A 17082-nucleotide genomic window follows, 5' to 3' on the forward strand; every position below is an offset into this window, starting at 1 on the left:
CGAAGTAAATATGGAATTATTACTTATTGTTGAAATTGAACCAAAATAGAGTGTTTAAGTTCGAGTAAAGATTAATTGGACTTAATAGTGTTCGTTAGAATTTGTATACTACTTTTTGGTACATCCCTGCCAGAGTAGAAATGTCATAATTTGAATATTAATTTATCTTGTCAAAAGCCCCGCCTTCCGCCATCTTGGTTGAGAGCATCTCTCACTTTACTTGTTGTCGATAAGCCAATTGGTGCGGTTGCAAATTTATCCATATCGTTGGAAATTATAGGTAATATTGTTTACCATTAATTATAATAGAAAACACCTTAATAAAACCTTCTGCTCTTGTTATATATTGAAAATATTAAACTATCGTGTTTTTATTTTTCTCTATATTTCCATACTTTTCGCATTCGGCGAACATTTTGATCCATTCGTACCGGATAATTGGACTTCGGAGTGGAAGAATTGGTTTAACCGGTGTTTTTCTTGGTTTTTGTTATAGACACAGTCCACCTGACCTGGTCATCAATTTCACCTTAAACTCAAACCAATCAGTTCATCATCCTCAACATCTGTTTCATCGTTTTATAAGGTAAGTGCAGTGCATTTTCCCTTATAAAGTGAGTTCGCGGTCGGTGCAACAACAAATATAGTGGTCGTCCGTCCATTTAAAGAAAAAAAAAAGGTTGTTTTACAACGCTACGCGATCGGTTTTTATTATAAATATTCCTAAAAGTGGTGTACAAGTTCAGTGATATCAGTGAATATTAGTGTTTTTTTATTTAAAGTGGTTTATTTGCCTTTATTTGCGTGAAAATATCGTTTTTCATTGTTTTTAAGTAAATTTTCATTTGCCGACGGCAAAACGCATTCAAGGTTTTTGTTTTTGTATTTCCATTTTGACGTCTGTGCAAATAATTTCGGAGAGAAATAACTTAAAGTACATATTTTCACCACTTTCGTACACTAATATTCACTATACACATATATCACTCTCTTTGTTTCGTATATTCACCACTTTTTCGCGTTTTCTGTGCTGAAATTTCATTTATTAATTGTTGTTTCGTTCATTTGCATACATTTGAGAACATACAAAAGCTTTTATTTTGTTTTGTTCTCATCAGTGTTGCGCTCTTAGTCGATTGCTATAGTATAGTGACTAATCGGGCACATCTCGTACTATCGTGTTATCGGATATCGATCATCATTTGAATTCTTAAGGGGGCTATACACTACGTGTAATTCCCACATTAGAATTCAAGTTGAATTCAAAGGTTTGAATATTTCCCGGTTGGAATCGGGGCTTGAATTAAAACTCGGTATATTTTGAAACTTTTACGCTCTCACACTGAGAGAAATTATTCGATCATTCAAATATTTGGTAAATTTTGAATATTTATTGGACAGGTATTTATTATTATTGATTTATTTATACCTTTGTTTATTATTATTATTATTATAATTTTTCTTGTGTCAAGCGTTCGGGGGTAATATTTTGTGCACCCTACATTCAGTATTTTCGGTTTCTGGGAACGTTTGATCTTTTGTCGGATTTTCGCGAGTTGTGGACTCGAATTAATCTTTGTAACTCGAGATAAAGTGCGTTTTGATATTTGATACGGATTGATTTATTTTGATAGTGAAAATTGTGTTTTTTCGTTTTGGTCGGAATTTGAGTTACTTTTGCGTATTTTGCTATTTTTATTGAACGGAACCTTGTCTGAGTTTGGTAATTTTATTGGCCGTTGCTTCTTGGCTATATTGTAATTTCGTATTTGGTTACATTCTTCAATTTGGTAGTTGAACGTAAAGTTAGAATGTCTGTATCTCCCTTTGATCGCTTTATTCGCGTTTCGGACGCTCTTATTAAATTCCACGCCCATTTTAATGCCATGAAAGATGAGGAGTTAGACGTCTATAGCCTCGAGATTCGAAGTGAGGAATTGGGGAAGTTGTGGACAAAGGTTCAGGATTGCTTTGAGGAATGCGTGGCTAGTTTACAGGGTGCCGGAACAACGCAAACGAGCGATATTGAATCGGTGGACGGGAAATATGACGCGTCCCATCAGGCTTATATGAATTGTTTGTCCGCGATAAATCGAAAATTGGGCCAGTTTCGTCGGTCACGTAGATCATCGATCACTTCGTCTGCGTCTTCGGTCGTTGCAGCATCGAGACGGAGTATCGGGTCTCATAAATCGACTCAAGGATCCGAAGCGATTTGGGCTAATAACGCGACTACTTCGATACCGGCTGATCGGGATGGGCAGTCGCTGCCTAATGGCAAAGCCGGGTTTAGGGGTGAAGTGGCCGTTAGTGGCCCTCCACTTTGTGATATGGTTCACAATTTGGCGTTGCCACCGTGCGATACGGATGTATTTGAGGGCAATTTTCTAGACTGGCCTACATTCCGGGATTTGTTTCAAGCAGTTTATGTTAACAATTCAAGATTAACGGACGTCGAGCGTTTGTGTCATCTTGTGCGGAAGACCAGTGGCGAAGCTAGGGAAATTGTCTCGAAGTTTCCGCTGACACATCGAAGTTTTGCCCTCGCGTGGAAGGCCCTCGTTGATGCATACGACAATAAGCGGGTTCTAGTTCACAATCAACTTAAGTCTCTCTTTGCAATTTCGGCAGTATCGGTAGAGACAAGTGCGGGTTTGAAATCGATTCAACGTGGAATCAATGGCTGTCTTTCGGCATTGAATACGTACGAAGTTTCGACCGATAATTGGGACCAGATACTCGTTTTTATTTGCCTTCAACGTTTGCCGCGGCTCACACAGACTCTTTGGGAGCAGAGTGTTAGGGACAAATCAGCCCTTTCGTCGTGGGCGGATTTAGACGCTTTTTTGTCCGAAAGGGTTCGTACGTTGATGTGTTTGCATGATTTGCGGGAAGACACGTCTTCGAAGCGTTCTCAGGAAAAGAAGGTAAAAGCGCATTTTACCAATGCGTCTTCTTCTAAATCGTCGCGTGCTTCGTCGGAATCTAAGTGCGTTATTTGTCCTAAACATAATCATAGACTTTCGGCTTGCGTTAAATTTGGTAAACTCTCGGTATCGGAACGTTACATAGTGGTAAAACGTAACCGGTTGTGCTTGAATTGCTTAATGAAAGGTCATGAGATGAAGGATTGTCCAAGACAATATTCGTGTGCAAAATGTAATTCGAGACATCATTCGCTATTGCATCGCGATTCTACGCCGTCTAATAGCGCGACTTCGGCGACGGGTTCGACCAACACCTTGTCGAGTTCAGCGGCTAGTTTTCAACCGAGAACTATGCCTTCGGTTGATCAGCCGCAACCTTCTACCTCGTCGGCGTGCCTACCTCGCCAGGCATTTCATACGACGCAAAATAGGGCCGTGCTTTTGGGAACTGCGATGATTAATATCATGCACGATGGGGTTTCATATCCGGCACGCGCTTTGATTGACCCCGCTTCAGAATCTTCGTTTCTGACGGAACGCTTTCGAAATCGGGTGAAACTACCGGTTCACGCGGCTAATGTTACAATTTCGGGGGTAAATAGCGCAATTTCGGCCAAATCGAGTAAAATGTGTAATTTGAAAATCGGATCTCCACTCAACGCGTCGGTTTTGTTGGAAACTATGGCTATAGTGCTCCAATCTATATCCGGGAATTTACCTTCCTTTACGGTGTCGCAGGAAGTTTTGTCTCAGATTCCGGATATTCGCTTAGCTGATCCGAATCTTTTCGTGTCGAGACCGGTCGATATTCTACTAGGCGCTGACTTGTACCCGAGAATACTATTAGAAGGTTGCCGGCAGATTGCGGCTCAATCATTGATAGCACAGAACAGTGTTTTCGGCTGGCTAGTAACGGGTCCGATTTCTACATCGCAAATTCAAACATTTACTACGACTAAAGCGGTTGATGAAGAGGAAAATTTAGATAGAACGCTTTTACGGTTTTGGGAGTTGGAGGAAACACCACGTAAAGGGGTTTTGTCCCCCTCCGATAAGTTCTGTGAGGAAAATTACGTTCGGACAACGCGCAGAGATTCGGAAGGTAGATATATAGTTACACTTCCGCTAAAGGAAGAGCTCGGTCCTCGTGGATATTTGGGTGAGTCCCGAACAACTGCTTTGAGGCAATTTTATCGTAATGAATCGTCATTATCGAAAAGGCCGGACGTGAAATCAGTTTATGATAGTGTTGTTAAAGAATATTTGCATTTGGATCACATGAGGCCAGTATCCGCCATTTCTGCAAGTGATACACTTTCGTGTTATCTTCCACATCATCCTGTCATTAACCTCGAGAAGAAGACTTCCAAACTTCGCGTCGTATTTAATGCGTCTAATAAAACGTCCAACGGGAATAGTCTTAACGATATCCTTCACGTAGGTCCCACTTTGCAGCAGGACTTAGTCCTTCTTATTGTGCGATGGCGACTATTTAAATACGTGTTCAACTGCGATATTACACAGATGTATAGGCAGATTCGAGTGGACTCTTCTCATGCTCCGTTGCAGAGAATTGTTTTTAGGGAGTCTCCGACAAGGACAGTCCAGGACTATGAACTACAAACGGTGACCTTCGGTGTAAACTGTGCACCATATCTCGCGATACGGACACTGTTACAGTTAGCTGAAGACACTGAGGAGGAGTTTCCACTCGCGGCCGATATATTACGTAAATGTATGTACGTTGATGACGTTTTGACCGGAACTCATGACCTTGAAACTGCGATAATGGCTCGGGATCAATTAATCGCGGCGCTTGCGACGGCTAAATTTGAACTGCGGAAATGGACATCGAATTATAGAGAAATTTTAGATTCACTACCGCCGGAATATTTGGTTGATGCTCAATTGCTGGCATTTGTCGAGGCTAGCAATTCGAAACCATTGGGTGTGAGATGGAATGCTCAATTGGATGCATTCTACTTCGCGGTCGAGCCTATAGCAAAAAGGTGTGGATACACTAAACGGGAAGTGTTGTCGGCTATCGCGAAATTATTCGACCCTGTCGGTTGGTTAGGTCCAGTGATAATTGTGGCAAAGATTATCATGCAGAAGGTTTGGCTTGATCGCGTCGGCTGGGATGAAATACTGCCTTCGGCAACGGCATCCGAGTGGGAAAAATTTGTAGATAGTTATCCGGATGTCAATTCGATAAATATTCCTCGGTGGATTCGTTACACACCGTGCACTTCGGCCGAGCTTCACGTATTTTCAGATGCCTCGGTTAAGGCATACGCGGGGGTAGTATATATTCGAGTTTTGGCCCCGAATGGCGAGATTGTCGTTAATTTGCTATCGTGCAAGACGAAAGTTGCTCCGTTGAAATCGGTTTCTTTGCCTCGTTTGGAGCTTTGCGGCGCTGTTTTAGCGTCCGAACTCGCAAGAACGGTCATTCGAGAAATCGGTATTGATTTTGGTCGAATTTATTGTTGGACGGATTCGACTATTGTACTAGCCTGGTTAAAGAAAACGCCTTCGGCTTGGACAACATTTGTCGCGAATAGGGTATGTCGCATTCAGGAGAACGTCGGTGGTACGAATTGGTATCATGTGAGGTCGGAGGATAATCCTGCTGATCTTGGCAGCCGCGGTGTGTCCCCTTCGGATTTGGCCGCCTCTCGACTTTGGTGGCATGGGCCTCAGTGGCTATCGTGTAGTCAATCGGAATGGCCGGTTCGTGACACTTCCTCTTTTGACACCGACGTAGAAATTCGGTCTGTGAAGGCACATGCTTCTTTCGTTAATTCATACGAGGATGTTCTCGATAGATTTTCTTCTCTGGATAGAGCGCTGCGTGTTATTTCATATGTTATGAGATTCTTTTATCGGACGCATCCCGCTCATAGGCGTGATTGTAGCTATGCGGATCACAGTTTATCATCGTCTGAGATTAGGGCAACTAAAAGTCGCTTGATAGTGCTTGCTCAAAAAATGAATTATGGTAATGAATATAAGGACTTGATGGATAGGTCTTCGTTAGGTACTGGCAGTTCACTTGTTTCTTTGAACCCGTTCCTTGATGAAATGGGTGTAATGCGGATGTATGGTCGTTTGAGCCGCTCGCCTATTCTTTCGTATTCGGAGCGGCACCCTATAATTTTGCCCTACAGCTGTCGATTCACGAAGCTTTTGGTGGAATTTGTTCATTTGATTTCCATTCATGGAGGAAATCAGTTGATGTTGCGTATTCTTCGTATAGAATACTGGATACCTCGGGTGAGGAATCTTATTCGTTCGGTTATACATAGGTGTAAACCATGTCTTTTGGAGAGGAAACGGGTTTGTAGTCAGGTGATGGCTCCTCTTCCTCCGGAAAGAACTGTTCTCGACAGACCTTTTACGACGACTGGCGTAGACTATGCAGGCCCCTTTGAGGTGAAGTCGTTCACCGGACGTTATTGTCGCATAACTAAAGGTTATGTGTGCGTTTTCGTGTGTTTTGCTACTAGGGCGATTCATTTGGAAGCGGTTTCCGACTTGTCGACTGCCGGCTTTCTTGCGGCATTTCATAGGTTTGTTGCTCGTCGGGGTTGTCCTGCGACCATTTTCTCGGACAATGGGACAAATTTTGTCGGTGCGTCGCGTGAGCTTGAACGAAATTTCCGGGATGTAATTAGGGGAAGCAGTGATGTCGTGTCCTCTAAGTTTGCACACCAGGGCCTATCGTGGCGATTTATCCCAGCTGGTGCGCCTCATATGGGAGGCCTTTGGGAAGCTGGGGTGAAGAGTTTTAAGTTGCATTTCAGAAGGCAAATAGGGAATGTTCGTTTCACGTTTGAAGAGTTTTCGACGGTGTTGGCTCGTATTGAGGCTGGTTTGAATTCAAGACCTCTTTGTCCCCAATCGGATAACCCGCAGGAGCTTGACGCTTTGACACCGGGTCATTTTCTTATAGGTGCCCCTCTACTCGCCCCTGCTGAGCCAGTTATAACCGAACAGCCTCTTTCGTTGGTGAATCGGTTTCGTAAGGTACAGGCTCTTGCACAACAGTTTTGTGTACGTTGGAAAGAGGAATATTTGAAGAATCTGCATATGAGATATAAGTGGAAATTTCCTCAGCGCGATGTTATGGTAAATGACCTAGTCGTTATTCGTCATGAACAGCTTCCACCAACTTCTTGGAAATTAGGTCGAGTCGTGTCGGTTCACCCGGGCGTAGATGGTCACATTCGGGTCGCGGATATACGTACGGAGAATGGCGTTGTAAGACGACCTATAGCTAAGTTGGTCTCATTGACCGACACTTCGGCGAACTCTTTGTAATTCGTATATTTTCTCGCAGTATCATGGAAAATACCTCGTGCTTCGCTGACGACTTGGAAAATTTCGAGGTTATTATGGATCAATCGGATGATGATACTGCGTGCCCCCTTGATATGTCGGCGGTCGAACGGGCATTGTTGGAGGAGCCGATGGCGATACCGTCGCCTGCCATTCCGGAGGTTCAGCTATCGCCCCAAGAAATTGAGAGTCCACCTCCGGTAGTTGTGGATGAGCCCGTGGTGGCGCCTGCTGTAGTAGAGGCTACTGATGTTGGTCGAACTCCTGCTCAATTGGTTTGCAGGGTTTGTGGAGGTCGTCACGCATTGCGGCGGTGTCGGAAGTTCCTCTCTCTTTCGATTGAGAAGAGGATACGTATGGTGGTACGACATCGCTATTGCTACAGATGTCTAGCACAGACCCACCAGTCGAAGGATTGTCCTAGCCGGCGTAGGTGCCCCAGTTGCTCCGGGGACCACAATGTTTTGTTACACGCTGCGGCTGTGGCGCCTCGAATTGAACATGGGAGCTCGAGGTCTGCTCAGCGGATTCGTAGTGGGAGCCATACGAATCGTCCGTCCGATCTTGCTGTGGCACGGTCATATTCCGATTTTGGCGGCGTCGGAGTTCTGCCTCTGCAGAATGTCGTTACTCTGGCGCCCAGCCTCGTAGTCCGCGTGTCCCCCCATGGTGTGTCCGTTCCGGTCCGTGCAGTAATCGACAACTGCGCGCGCCAAAGCCAAATCTGTCGTTCTATGGTCGAGAACTTAGGGCTACCGGTTACAAATATTGAGGGGGTCCAATTTTGCCGGTTGACAGTATCGTCCGCTTATGATCCAGAGCAGCGACTGACGTTTACTGCTCGTGTGCACGATCTAGGTCGTGTGTTGACCCCCGCCGAAGCCGTGCCAGAACGGATCAAGGAATCCTTTTTGGGATTACCTTTGGCAGATCCGCAATTTTACCGAGTGGGACGGGTTGCGATCGTTTTTGGTCCTGAGGTGTATGGGCGAATCATAACACATAGGGTGTATACGTCGCCCGGTCTCCCGGTGGCTCATTATACAATCTTCGGTTGGGTTCTGTCCGGGTTGTGTAACTGCTAGGGTAAATGCGCGAGAGCCCCCCTTTTGGGTTCTAACGGCCCCCTTTTGGCCATCGTTTTATTGTATCTCTTCGCGAGAGCCCCCTTTTTGGGGTTCTAACGGGTCCCCTTTTGACCCATCGATATATTGTCGCGAGAGCCCCCCTTTTGGGTTCTACCAGGTCCCCTTCTGACCTTACGTAATTATTTTTATTAGTTTTTTTTTTTTTATCTAGTCTTAGGTTGAATTTGAAAAGATAAATGAATTAATAAATTGGATTTATGGTAAATGAACTGAAAAAAACTCACTTTGCACTGCACTTAGCCTCATTTTGTATTTTAAGTTTAGTTTTAGTTACAACATACCTTGATGTTGCAAGGCGGCCGGCAATGTTTAAGTTCGAGTAAAGATTAATTGGACTTAATAGTGTTCGTTAGAATTTGTATACTACTTTTTGGTACATCCCTGCCAGAGTAGAAATGTCATAATTTGAATATTAATTTATCTTGTCAAAAGCCCCGCCTTCCGCCATCTTGGTTGAGAGCATCTCTCACTTTACTTGTTATCGATAAGCCAATTGGTGCGGTTGCAAATTTATCCATATCGTTGGAAATTATAGGTAATATTGTTTACCATTAATTATAATAGAAAACACCTTAATAAAACCTTCTGCTCTTGTTATATATTGAAAATATTAAACTATCGTGTTTTTATTTTTCTCTATATTTCCATACTTTTCGCATTCGGCGAACATAGAGTGTGTGTTTACTTGAACGACATTATAAATAAAGGGTGATTCTTTTGAGGTTAGGATTTTCATGCATTAGTATTTGACAGATCACGTGGGATTTCAGGCATGGTGTCAAAGAGAAAGATGCTCAGTATGCTTTGACATTTCATCATGAATAGACTTACTAACGAGCAACGCTTGCAAATCATTGAATTTTATTACCAAAATCAGTGGCAGAAAATCCGTTTTTTTATCGACAAATTTTGTTCAGCGATGAGGCTCATTTCTGGTTGAATGGCTACGTAAATAAGCAAAATTGCCGCATTTGGAGTGAAGAGCAACAAGAAGCCGTTCAAGAACTGCCCATGCATCCCGAAAAATGCACTGTTTGGTGTGGTTTGTACGCTGGTGGAATCATTGGACCGTATTTTTTCAAAGATGCTGTTGGACGCAACGTTACGGTGAATGGCGATCGCTATCGTTCGATGCTAACAAACTTTTTGTTGCCAAAAATGGAAGAACTGAACTTGGTTGATATGTGGTTTCAACAAGATGGCGCTACATGCCACACAGCTCGCGATTCTATGGCCATTTGCTTTTCCATGTGGCTCAAGAAATCAAATCTGCGATTTAGTTTATTTGGCGCCCAATATTTTGATACGTTACAAATGGAATGACAAAGTTGGTATACCCGCATCTTGTGGTGGAGGGTATAAAAACGTGTCATTAAAACTTAATAAAAGGAATAAATTTATAATTATAATGTAAATTTTAATTGGTATAAAAAATGTTCCATTAATCGAGGAAACTTTCCATATTATTAATGCAATACTTCATTATTATATTGAAAAATCACCAAATATCGTTGGCTTATTTTTAATTAAATTTTCTTTGAGTGTAAATTATTGCTGCAGAATATAAAGTCTCATACCCTTGTTGAAATCTAAAAAAGTAACAATGGAGCCACCGTGGTGCACTGGTTATCATGCCCCCCTTGCATACACAAGGTTGTGGGTTCGATTCCTGCGTCGACCGAACTCCAAAAAGTTTTTCAGTGATGGAATATCCCACCTCAGTAATGCTGGTGACATTTCTGAGTGTTTCAAAGCTTCTCTAAGTGGTTTCACTGCAATATGAAACGCCGTTCGGATTCAGCTATAAAATAGAGGTCCCTTGGCATCACAATGGACTGAATAGTCTAAGTGAGTCTTATACATTGGGCTGCCACCTAACCTAACAATGTGTGTTGCCTTTTGAGATCCTCTTCTAATTCTAATTTTAATGCACTACAATTTTGCCCTTTTGAAGACCTCTATGGGCATTTCTATTATTTCTTCCTTTAGTGGTCAACTAACTGCGATGAAATTTGGTATGTGGCGGTATTTTGGTACAGAGAAGAACGCTGTTGAATTTGCAAGAAACCGGATCAAATTTAGATATAGCTCCCATATATATGTAGCACCCGATTTTCAAAAATTTGCCTCTTATAACCTTATTTTTTACCATAGTGGTCTAATTTATTAACCGATATTACTCAAAATTAGCACAAAGTGATCTACTGTAATATCAACAAAACCTGCAAAATATAATCCAAATCGGTTCAGATTTATATATATGCATCCATATATATGCATCGCCCGTTTTTGAAAAATGTACTCCTTTTAACTTTATTTCTGACCATAATAGCCTTATTTAGTACCCGATCTTACTTTAATTTAGCACAAAGTAACCTTCTGTGGTATCAACCAAATCTGGAAAATATCATCAAAATCGGTTCAGATTTAGATATAGCGCTTATATATATGCATCGATCGATTTTCCCAAATTTGGTCATAATACTCTTATTTATTAACCAATGTTGCTCAAATTTCAAATGTACATGTATTAGCCGATATATTTAGACTTACATGTAGCTCTTACATAAATCTATTGCCCTATTTTCGGATATTTGGATTTATTACCACACTAATTGAGCGATTTCCTCTTTTTATACCCTAAACCACATAGTGGTTTGGGTATAATAAGTTTGATCGACAAAAAATGTGCCTACCAGAAATATTGATTTTAGACCCCATAAAATATATACCGATCGACTCAGAATCACCTCCTGAGTCGATCTAGCGCTTGGTGTCCGTCCGTCCGTCTGTCCACGTATTTGTTGTTCACGGGATTCCGGTCGCAATTATTAACCGATTGTGATGAAATTTGGTACAGGGAGTTTTTTGGGCACAAGGACGAACGCTATTGAATGTGGAAGAAATCGATCAAATTTAGATATAGCTCCCATATATATGTATCGCCCGATTTCGACAAATGGGGTCACGCTGCGCGTTTTTTCAAACGGATCGTCACCAAATTTGGCAAAAGGTAATCTTTTCCATCGCCCTTCAAGTCTGCAAACTTTCATCCAAATCGGTTCAGATTTAGATATAGCTCTCATATATGTATGTATCGCCCGATTTTCACAAATTTGGCCACAAAACCTTTATTTATCAACCGATCTTACTCAAAGTTGGCTAAATATAATCTTCTATAGCACTAACTATATGTGCAAAAAATCATCGAAATCGGTTCAGATTTAGCTATAGCTCCCATATATATGTACCGCCCGATTTTTCTAAATTTGGCCATAAAACCCTCATTTATCAACCGATCTTACCCAAATTTGGCTAAATGTAGTCTTCTATAGCACTAACTATATGTATATATGTACAGCCCGATTTTCCCAAATTTGGCCATAGAACCCTTATTTATTAACCGATCTTACTAAAAGTTGGCTAGATCCAGTCCTCTATAGTACTAACTATATGTGCAAAATTTCATCGAAATGTATCGCCCGATTTTGAAAAATTCGCCCCTAATAACCTTATGTTTGATCATACAGGCCTCATTTCGTAACTGATCTTACTCAAATCTTGCACAAGGTAACCTTTTGTGGTATTAATCAAACCCGCAAAATATTATGCAAATTGGTTCAGATTTAGATATAGCTTCCATATATATGCATCGCTCGATTTTCCCAAATTTGGCCATAGTACTCTTATTTATTAACCAATGTTACTCAAATTTCAAATTTTGATGTACTAGCCGATCGTACTTATATGTACTTGTAGCTCTTACATAAGAATATTGCTCGATTTTTACAAATTTGTATTTATTACCCACACTAATTTAACGATTTTCTCTTTTTTAATAATGGGCTTAATATTAGTGGCATACTAACTCCGTAGGCGCAATATCAACACAGCCAGTTAGGTTAGGTTAGGTTAGGTGGCAGCCCGATGTATCAGGCTCACTTAGACTATTCAGTCCATTGTGATACCACATTGGTGAACTTCTCTCTTATCACTGAGTGCTGCCCGATTCCATGTTAAGCTCAATGACAAGGGACCTCCTTTTTATAGCCGAGTCCGAACGGCGTTCCACATTGCAGTGAAACCATTTGGAGAAGCTTTGAAACCCTCAGAAATGTCACCAGCATTACTGAGGTGGGATAATCCACCGCTGAAAAACTTTTTGGTGTTCGGTCGAAGCAGGAATCGAACCCACGACCTTGTGTATGCAAGGCGGGCATGCTAACCATTGCACCACGGTGGCTAACCATTGCACCACGGTGGCACAGCCAGTAGGGGAAATTCCCTATATGTAGGGTTTTTCTAATATTTAGCGTCTTGTAGTGACCTAGGACCACAATGTAGGGACATTTTCACTCAACACAATTTGTAATAATTTTTACATTTTGGTGGCTCTAGAGGAGGAAATTAGAAGCCGGCAAGGCTTGATCTTTAACCCTTTCGACCCTAAAGTTGCCTGTGGGCAACTTTTTGTGTTTTGAGACTCACTGTCAGCGTTGTTTTTGTATTTGTGCATAAAACTGTAACGGTATCGAAAGCTATAAGTGTTTTCTTCAAGTTGAATGAAAAATCAGCTAATTTGGTTGTCAATTAGCAAAAAATGTTTTCATTAATACGCACGTACCTCAAGAAAAAAATATTTGCGAATTTAAAAAGAGGTTTTTATACATGTGACTTTGTTCAAAAATTACAACTAAAATGTTGAAAGTTTTTATTAAATCTATTGTAGTACATTTCAAATAAAATATTTCTGGAAGTCAAATTTTAGAATTGCAAAAACCAACAGATGGGAAATTTTTAAAATTGAAAAGTTGCCTTTGGGCAACTTTGGGCAATTGTGGTAGTAAAATTACATATTTTTGAACATAAGACCTGGAGAAAAAAGTTTTGGAAAACAATGATTTTGAAAATATTTTGAACTTCAATTGGGATGTCCCAGTGACGAGAAATGCGGCGATGATGTGGAAAACATATCTGCAGTGCAGTGGGGAATTTGGAAGGAATCGTAAAAAGGGAGGAAGCCCCTTCTTGGCAACATACTAGTGGATTAGCACGAATATTGACGCTTTATAATACTTTGGTTTTTTACACCGCCAGTTAAATTGACATGGGTTAAAAACAAAAAAAAAACAAAACTTTTTCGTGATTCACGCGAAGCCGTGACTGAAATTTAAACGAAATCTCGTGAATGAAATTTAAACGAAATCTCGTGAATGTGCGTGAACGGGATTAAAGAAAAATGTGTGGCGCGTGAGCGTGAGTAAAAATCAAATTGTGTTCGTAATTGTGAGTGAGTAAACTTTCTCCGAAATCACGCTCCCGATAAAAATTTAGTTTCACGATCCAACCCATGCTCACGATCCAACTCACGCTCAAGATAAAATTCACGTTAACAATAAAATTCATATTCACGATAAAATTCGCACTCACGGTAAAACAGACGCAAAAAGTCACAATCACGAACAAATTCACGTTCACGATTAAATTCAAGCTCACCGATTTTAATCACCTTTACATATTTACTCACGCTTAAGATTTCAATAGCGTGAGTCACGAGAAATTTCATTAATTACCAGAATTTTATTGAGCCACGAAAATTGTCGTGTTCCGAAAATATTCGTGACTTACGAGATTTATCGTGAATTACGGTAATTGTCGTGAATCGTGCGAAAGCGTGAGACATAAACATTGTTCGTGTGAGCGTGTGCGAGTATGACTTTTCATTTCGTGACCGTGAATTCCTACCCACATGGCATGCGTGAGTACAAATATTTCTTCGTGAATGTGTTTGAGCGTGATTGAAATTCCACTCACGCGCGCATCTAAGTATATATTTACTGTAAAATAACAAAAAACTTAACAAAAATCCAATAAAAAGTAATACGTCTATCATTACAAAACAAAATAATTTGTAGTCACAATTGCACAAAGTTGCCCACAGGCAACATTCTCTACCGCCTAAACAAATGGACGTGGCGACCCGAAATTTTGGCTAGACGCTTCTTAAATGACTTCAACATGATTAAAAGTAAAAAAAAAATTTTAGCGATACCTATAAAAATTCGGGGTCGAAAGGGTTAACATGTGTGGTAAACTTTTTTCCTGTAGAAAATTTTGTCAACATTTTATTTCTATAGAACATTTTGTCAAAATTGGATTTCTATAGAAATTTTTTTCAAAATATTTTTTCTATAAAAAATTTTCTCAAAATTTTATTCATGTGGAATTTTTTTCTCAAAATTTTATTTCTATAGAATTTATTGTCAAAATTTTATTTCTATAGAAAAATTTCTCGCAAAAATTTGTTTATAGAAACTTTTTCCAAAATTTTATTTTTATAGAGATTTAACAAAAAAGATTACTAATTTGGGTAGAATTCTACCAACTGTGGCAACCGTGGTGGTAATACAAATTTATATTCTAAGTTATATACGTTGCATATTCATGTTTAAGATAATAAAGTACTTAGAACCATTTTTGTTTTGTAAAATTTTTTAAATTTAACGAAAAATATAGTAGGGAAAATTGTTTGGGAATGTATGGGAAAGTAGGGAACTTTTTTTGTCCTTGTAGGGTAAACCGAACATTTTCCCTGGCAACATTGACTATGAGCTGTAGTCAGATTGACACAAAGCACCCATAGACATGTACCCCTTAATTTTCTTAAATATGCAACTGCGGTTTATCTCCCAGACCTATATGTTACCCCACAAATGCTTATGACTACTAATTCTGTAATGGTGGTTTAGGGTATGATATAGTCGGCCCCGCCCGACTTTCTACTTTACTTACTTGTTTAATAATGGACTCAATATTAGTGGCATACTAACTCTGTAGGTTCAGAATCAACTATAGCCCCTAATATCAGACATTTCTGTTCAGATTGTGATAAAACTCCCATAACCATGTACCCATTAATGTTCTTAAATATGGAAATGGTTTTCCCCAAACCTGTACCATTGATACCCCACAAACAATACTTACTAATTCAGAAGGGGTGGTTTAGGGTATGATTTAGTCGGCTTCGCCCTACTTTCTACTTTACTCACTTGTTTAATATGGGCTCTAGATGAAAATAATAATGCTGCTGAAAAATTATACAAATAGTACAGGCAACCACAGAAAGTAGCAATAATAAAACTGGTAGAACAATATATTTTGGTTGCATGGTTATAAATTAAAAGCAAATGAAATGGTAAATTACGACTTCGACTTTTTGGGCAAAGTATAAATTTCTACCTTTTAATATTTGAAAATTTAGAAAAGTTGATTTTTTTTATTGGGAATTCTATTTTTATTACTGAAAAATCGAACTGTTTGGAAAGTTAAATTTTCAATTAGTTCAAAATTTGGAAAAATCGACTTCTTGACTGTTTCTATTACAGAAAAGTCAAATTTTGACATATGCGAATTTCCGAATAAAGGATAAAGTTTGTATTTTTCTCGTAGGGTTATGCTCATGACAGAAACCTTAGAAAATGCGCTATTTGGCATTGAAAAACTATAAATAAATAAAAAAAATTGGTGTTCGGTCGGAGCAGGGATTGAACCCAGGACACTTTGCATTCAAGGCGGACAAGCTAACCATTAGGTTAGGTTAGGTTATGTGGCAGCCCGATGTATCAGGCTCACTTAGACTATTCAGTCCATTGTGATACCACAGTGGTGAACTTCTCTCTTATCACTGAGTGCTGCCCGATTCCATGTTAAGCTCAATGACAAGAGACCTCCTTTTTATAGCCGAGTCCGAACGGCGTTACACATTGCAGTGAAACCACTTAGAGAAGCTTTGTAACCCTCAGAAATGTCACCAGCATTATTGAGGTGGGATAATCCACCGCTGAAAAACTTTTTGGTGTTCGGTCGTAGCAGGAATCGAACCCACGACCTTGTGTATGCAAGGCGGGCATGCTAACCATTGCACCACGGTGGCTCCCAAGCTAACCAGCTAACCATTACTCCACGTGGCCAACAAATGCATGTTTCTGTTGAATAATGTTTTGTTTGCATCGGCTCGTGGGCGCTACAAGCTATGCTGTATAAATGTAAGTTATAACCCAGTGGGTAGAGTGTTGGCTTACAAAAAAAAAAAAAATATATATATATATATATATATATATATATATATATATATATATATATATATATATATATATATATATATATATATATATATATATATATATATATATATATATATATATATATATATATATATATATATATATATATATATATATATATATATATATATATATATATATATATATATATATATATATATATATATATATATATATATATATATATATATATATATATATATATATATATATATATATTTAATAATTTCTATATCTTCTGTTATACTAAAGGATCTTTATACCCTTCACCACTACTGTGGTACAGGGTATAATAAGTTTGTGCATTTGTATGTAACGCCAAGAAGGAAAAGTCTGAGACCCATCGTTTTATATACCGATCGCCTTAGAATTAAATTCTGAGTCGATTTAGCGATGTCCGTCTGTCTGTCTGTTCATGTATTTTTGTGTGCAAAGTGCAGGTCGCAGTTTAAGTCCAATCGTCCCCAAATTTGGCATAGGGTGTTTTGTTTGGACAGAGACCATCGCTATTAATTTTGGAAAAAAATGGTTCAGATTTAGAAA

General features: G+C 39.6%; 1 protein-coding gene across 1 annotated transcript; it reads left to right on the forward strand.

Annotated features, from left to right (window-relative positions):
- Window positions 1-233: 233 nt before the first annotated feature.
- LOC142234285 (uncharacterized) lies at window positions 234-9031 on the forward strand. The gene is made up of 3 exons (XM_075305377.1): window positions 234-280; window positions 497-586; window positions 7270-9031. The coding sequence occupies exon 3, from the start codon at window positions 7274-7276 to the stop codon at window positions 8351-8353; it is 1080 nt and encodes a 359-aa protein (XP_075161492.1). The 5' UTR covers window positions 234-280; window positions 497-586; window positions 7270-7273; the 3' UTR covers window positions 8354-9031.
- The last annotated feature ends 8051 nt before the right edge of the window (window positions 9032-17082 follow it).

Source organism: Haematobia irritans, chromosome 4 (assembly GCF_050003625.1).
Source record: "Haematobia irritans isolate KBUSLIRL chromosome 4, ASM5000362v1, whole genome shotgun sequence".
NCBI lineage: Eukaryota > Metazoa > Arthropoda > Insecta > Diptera > Muscidae > Haematobia > Haematobia irritans.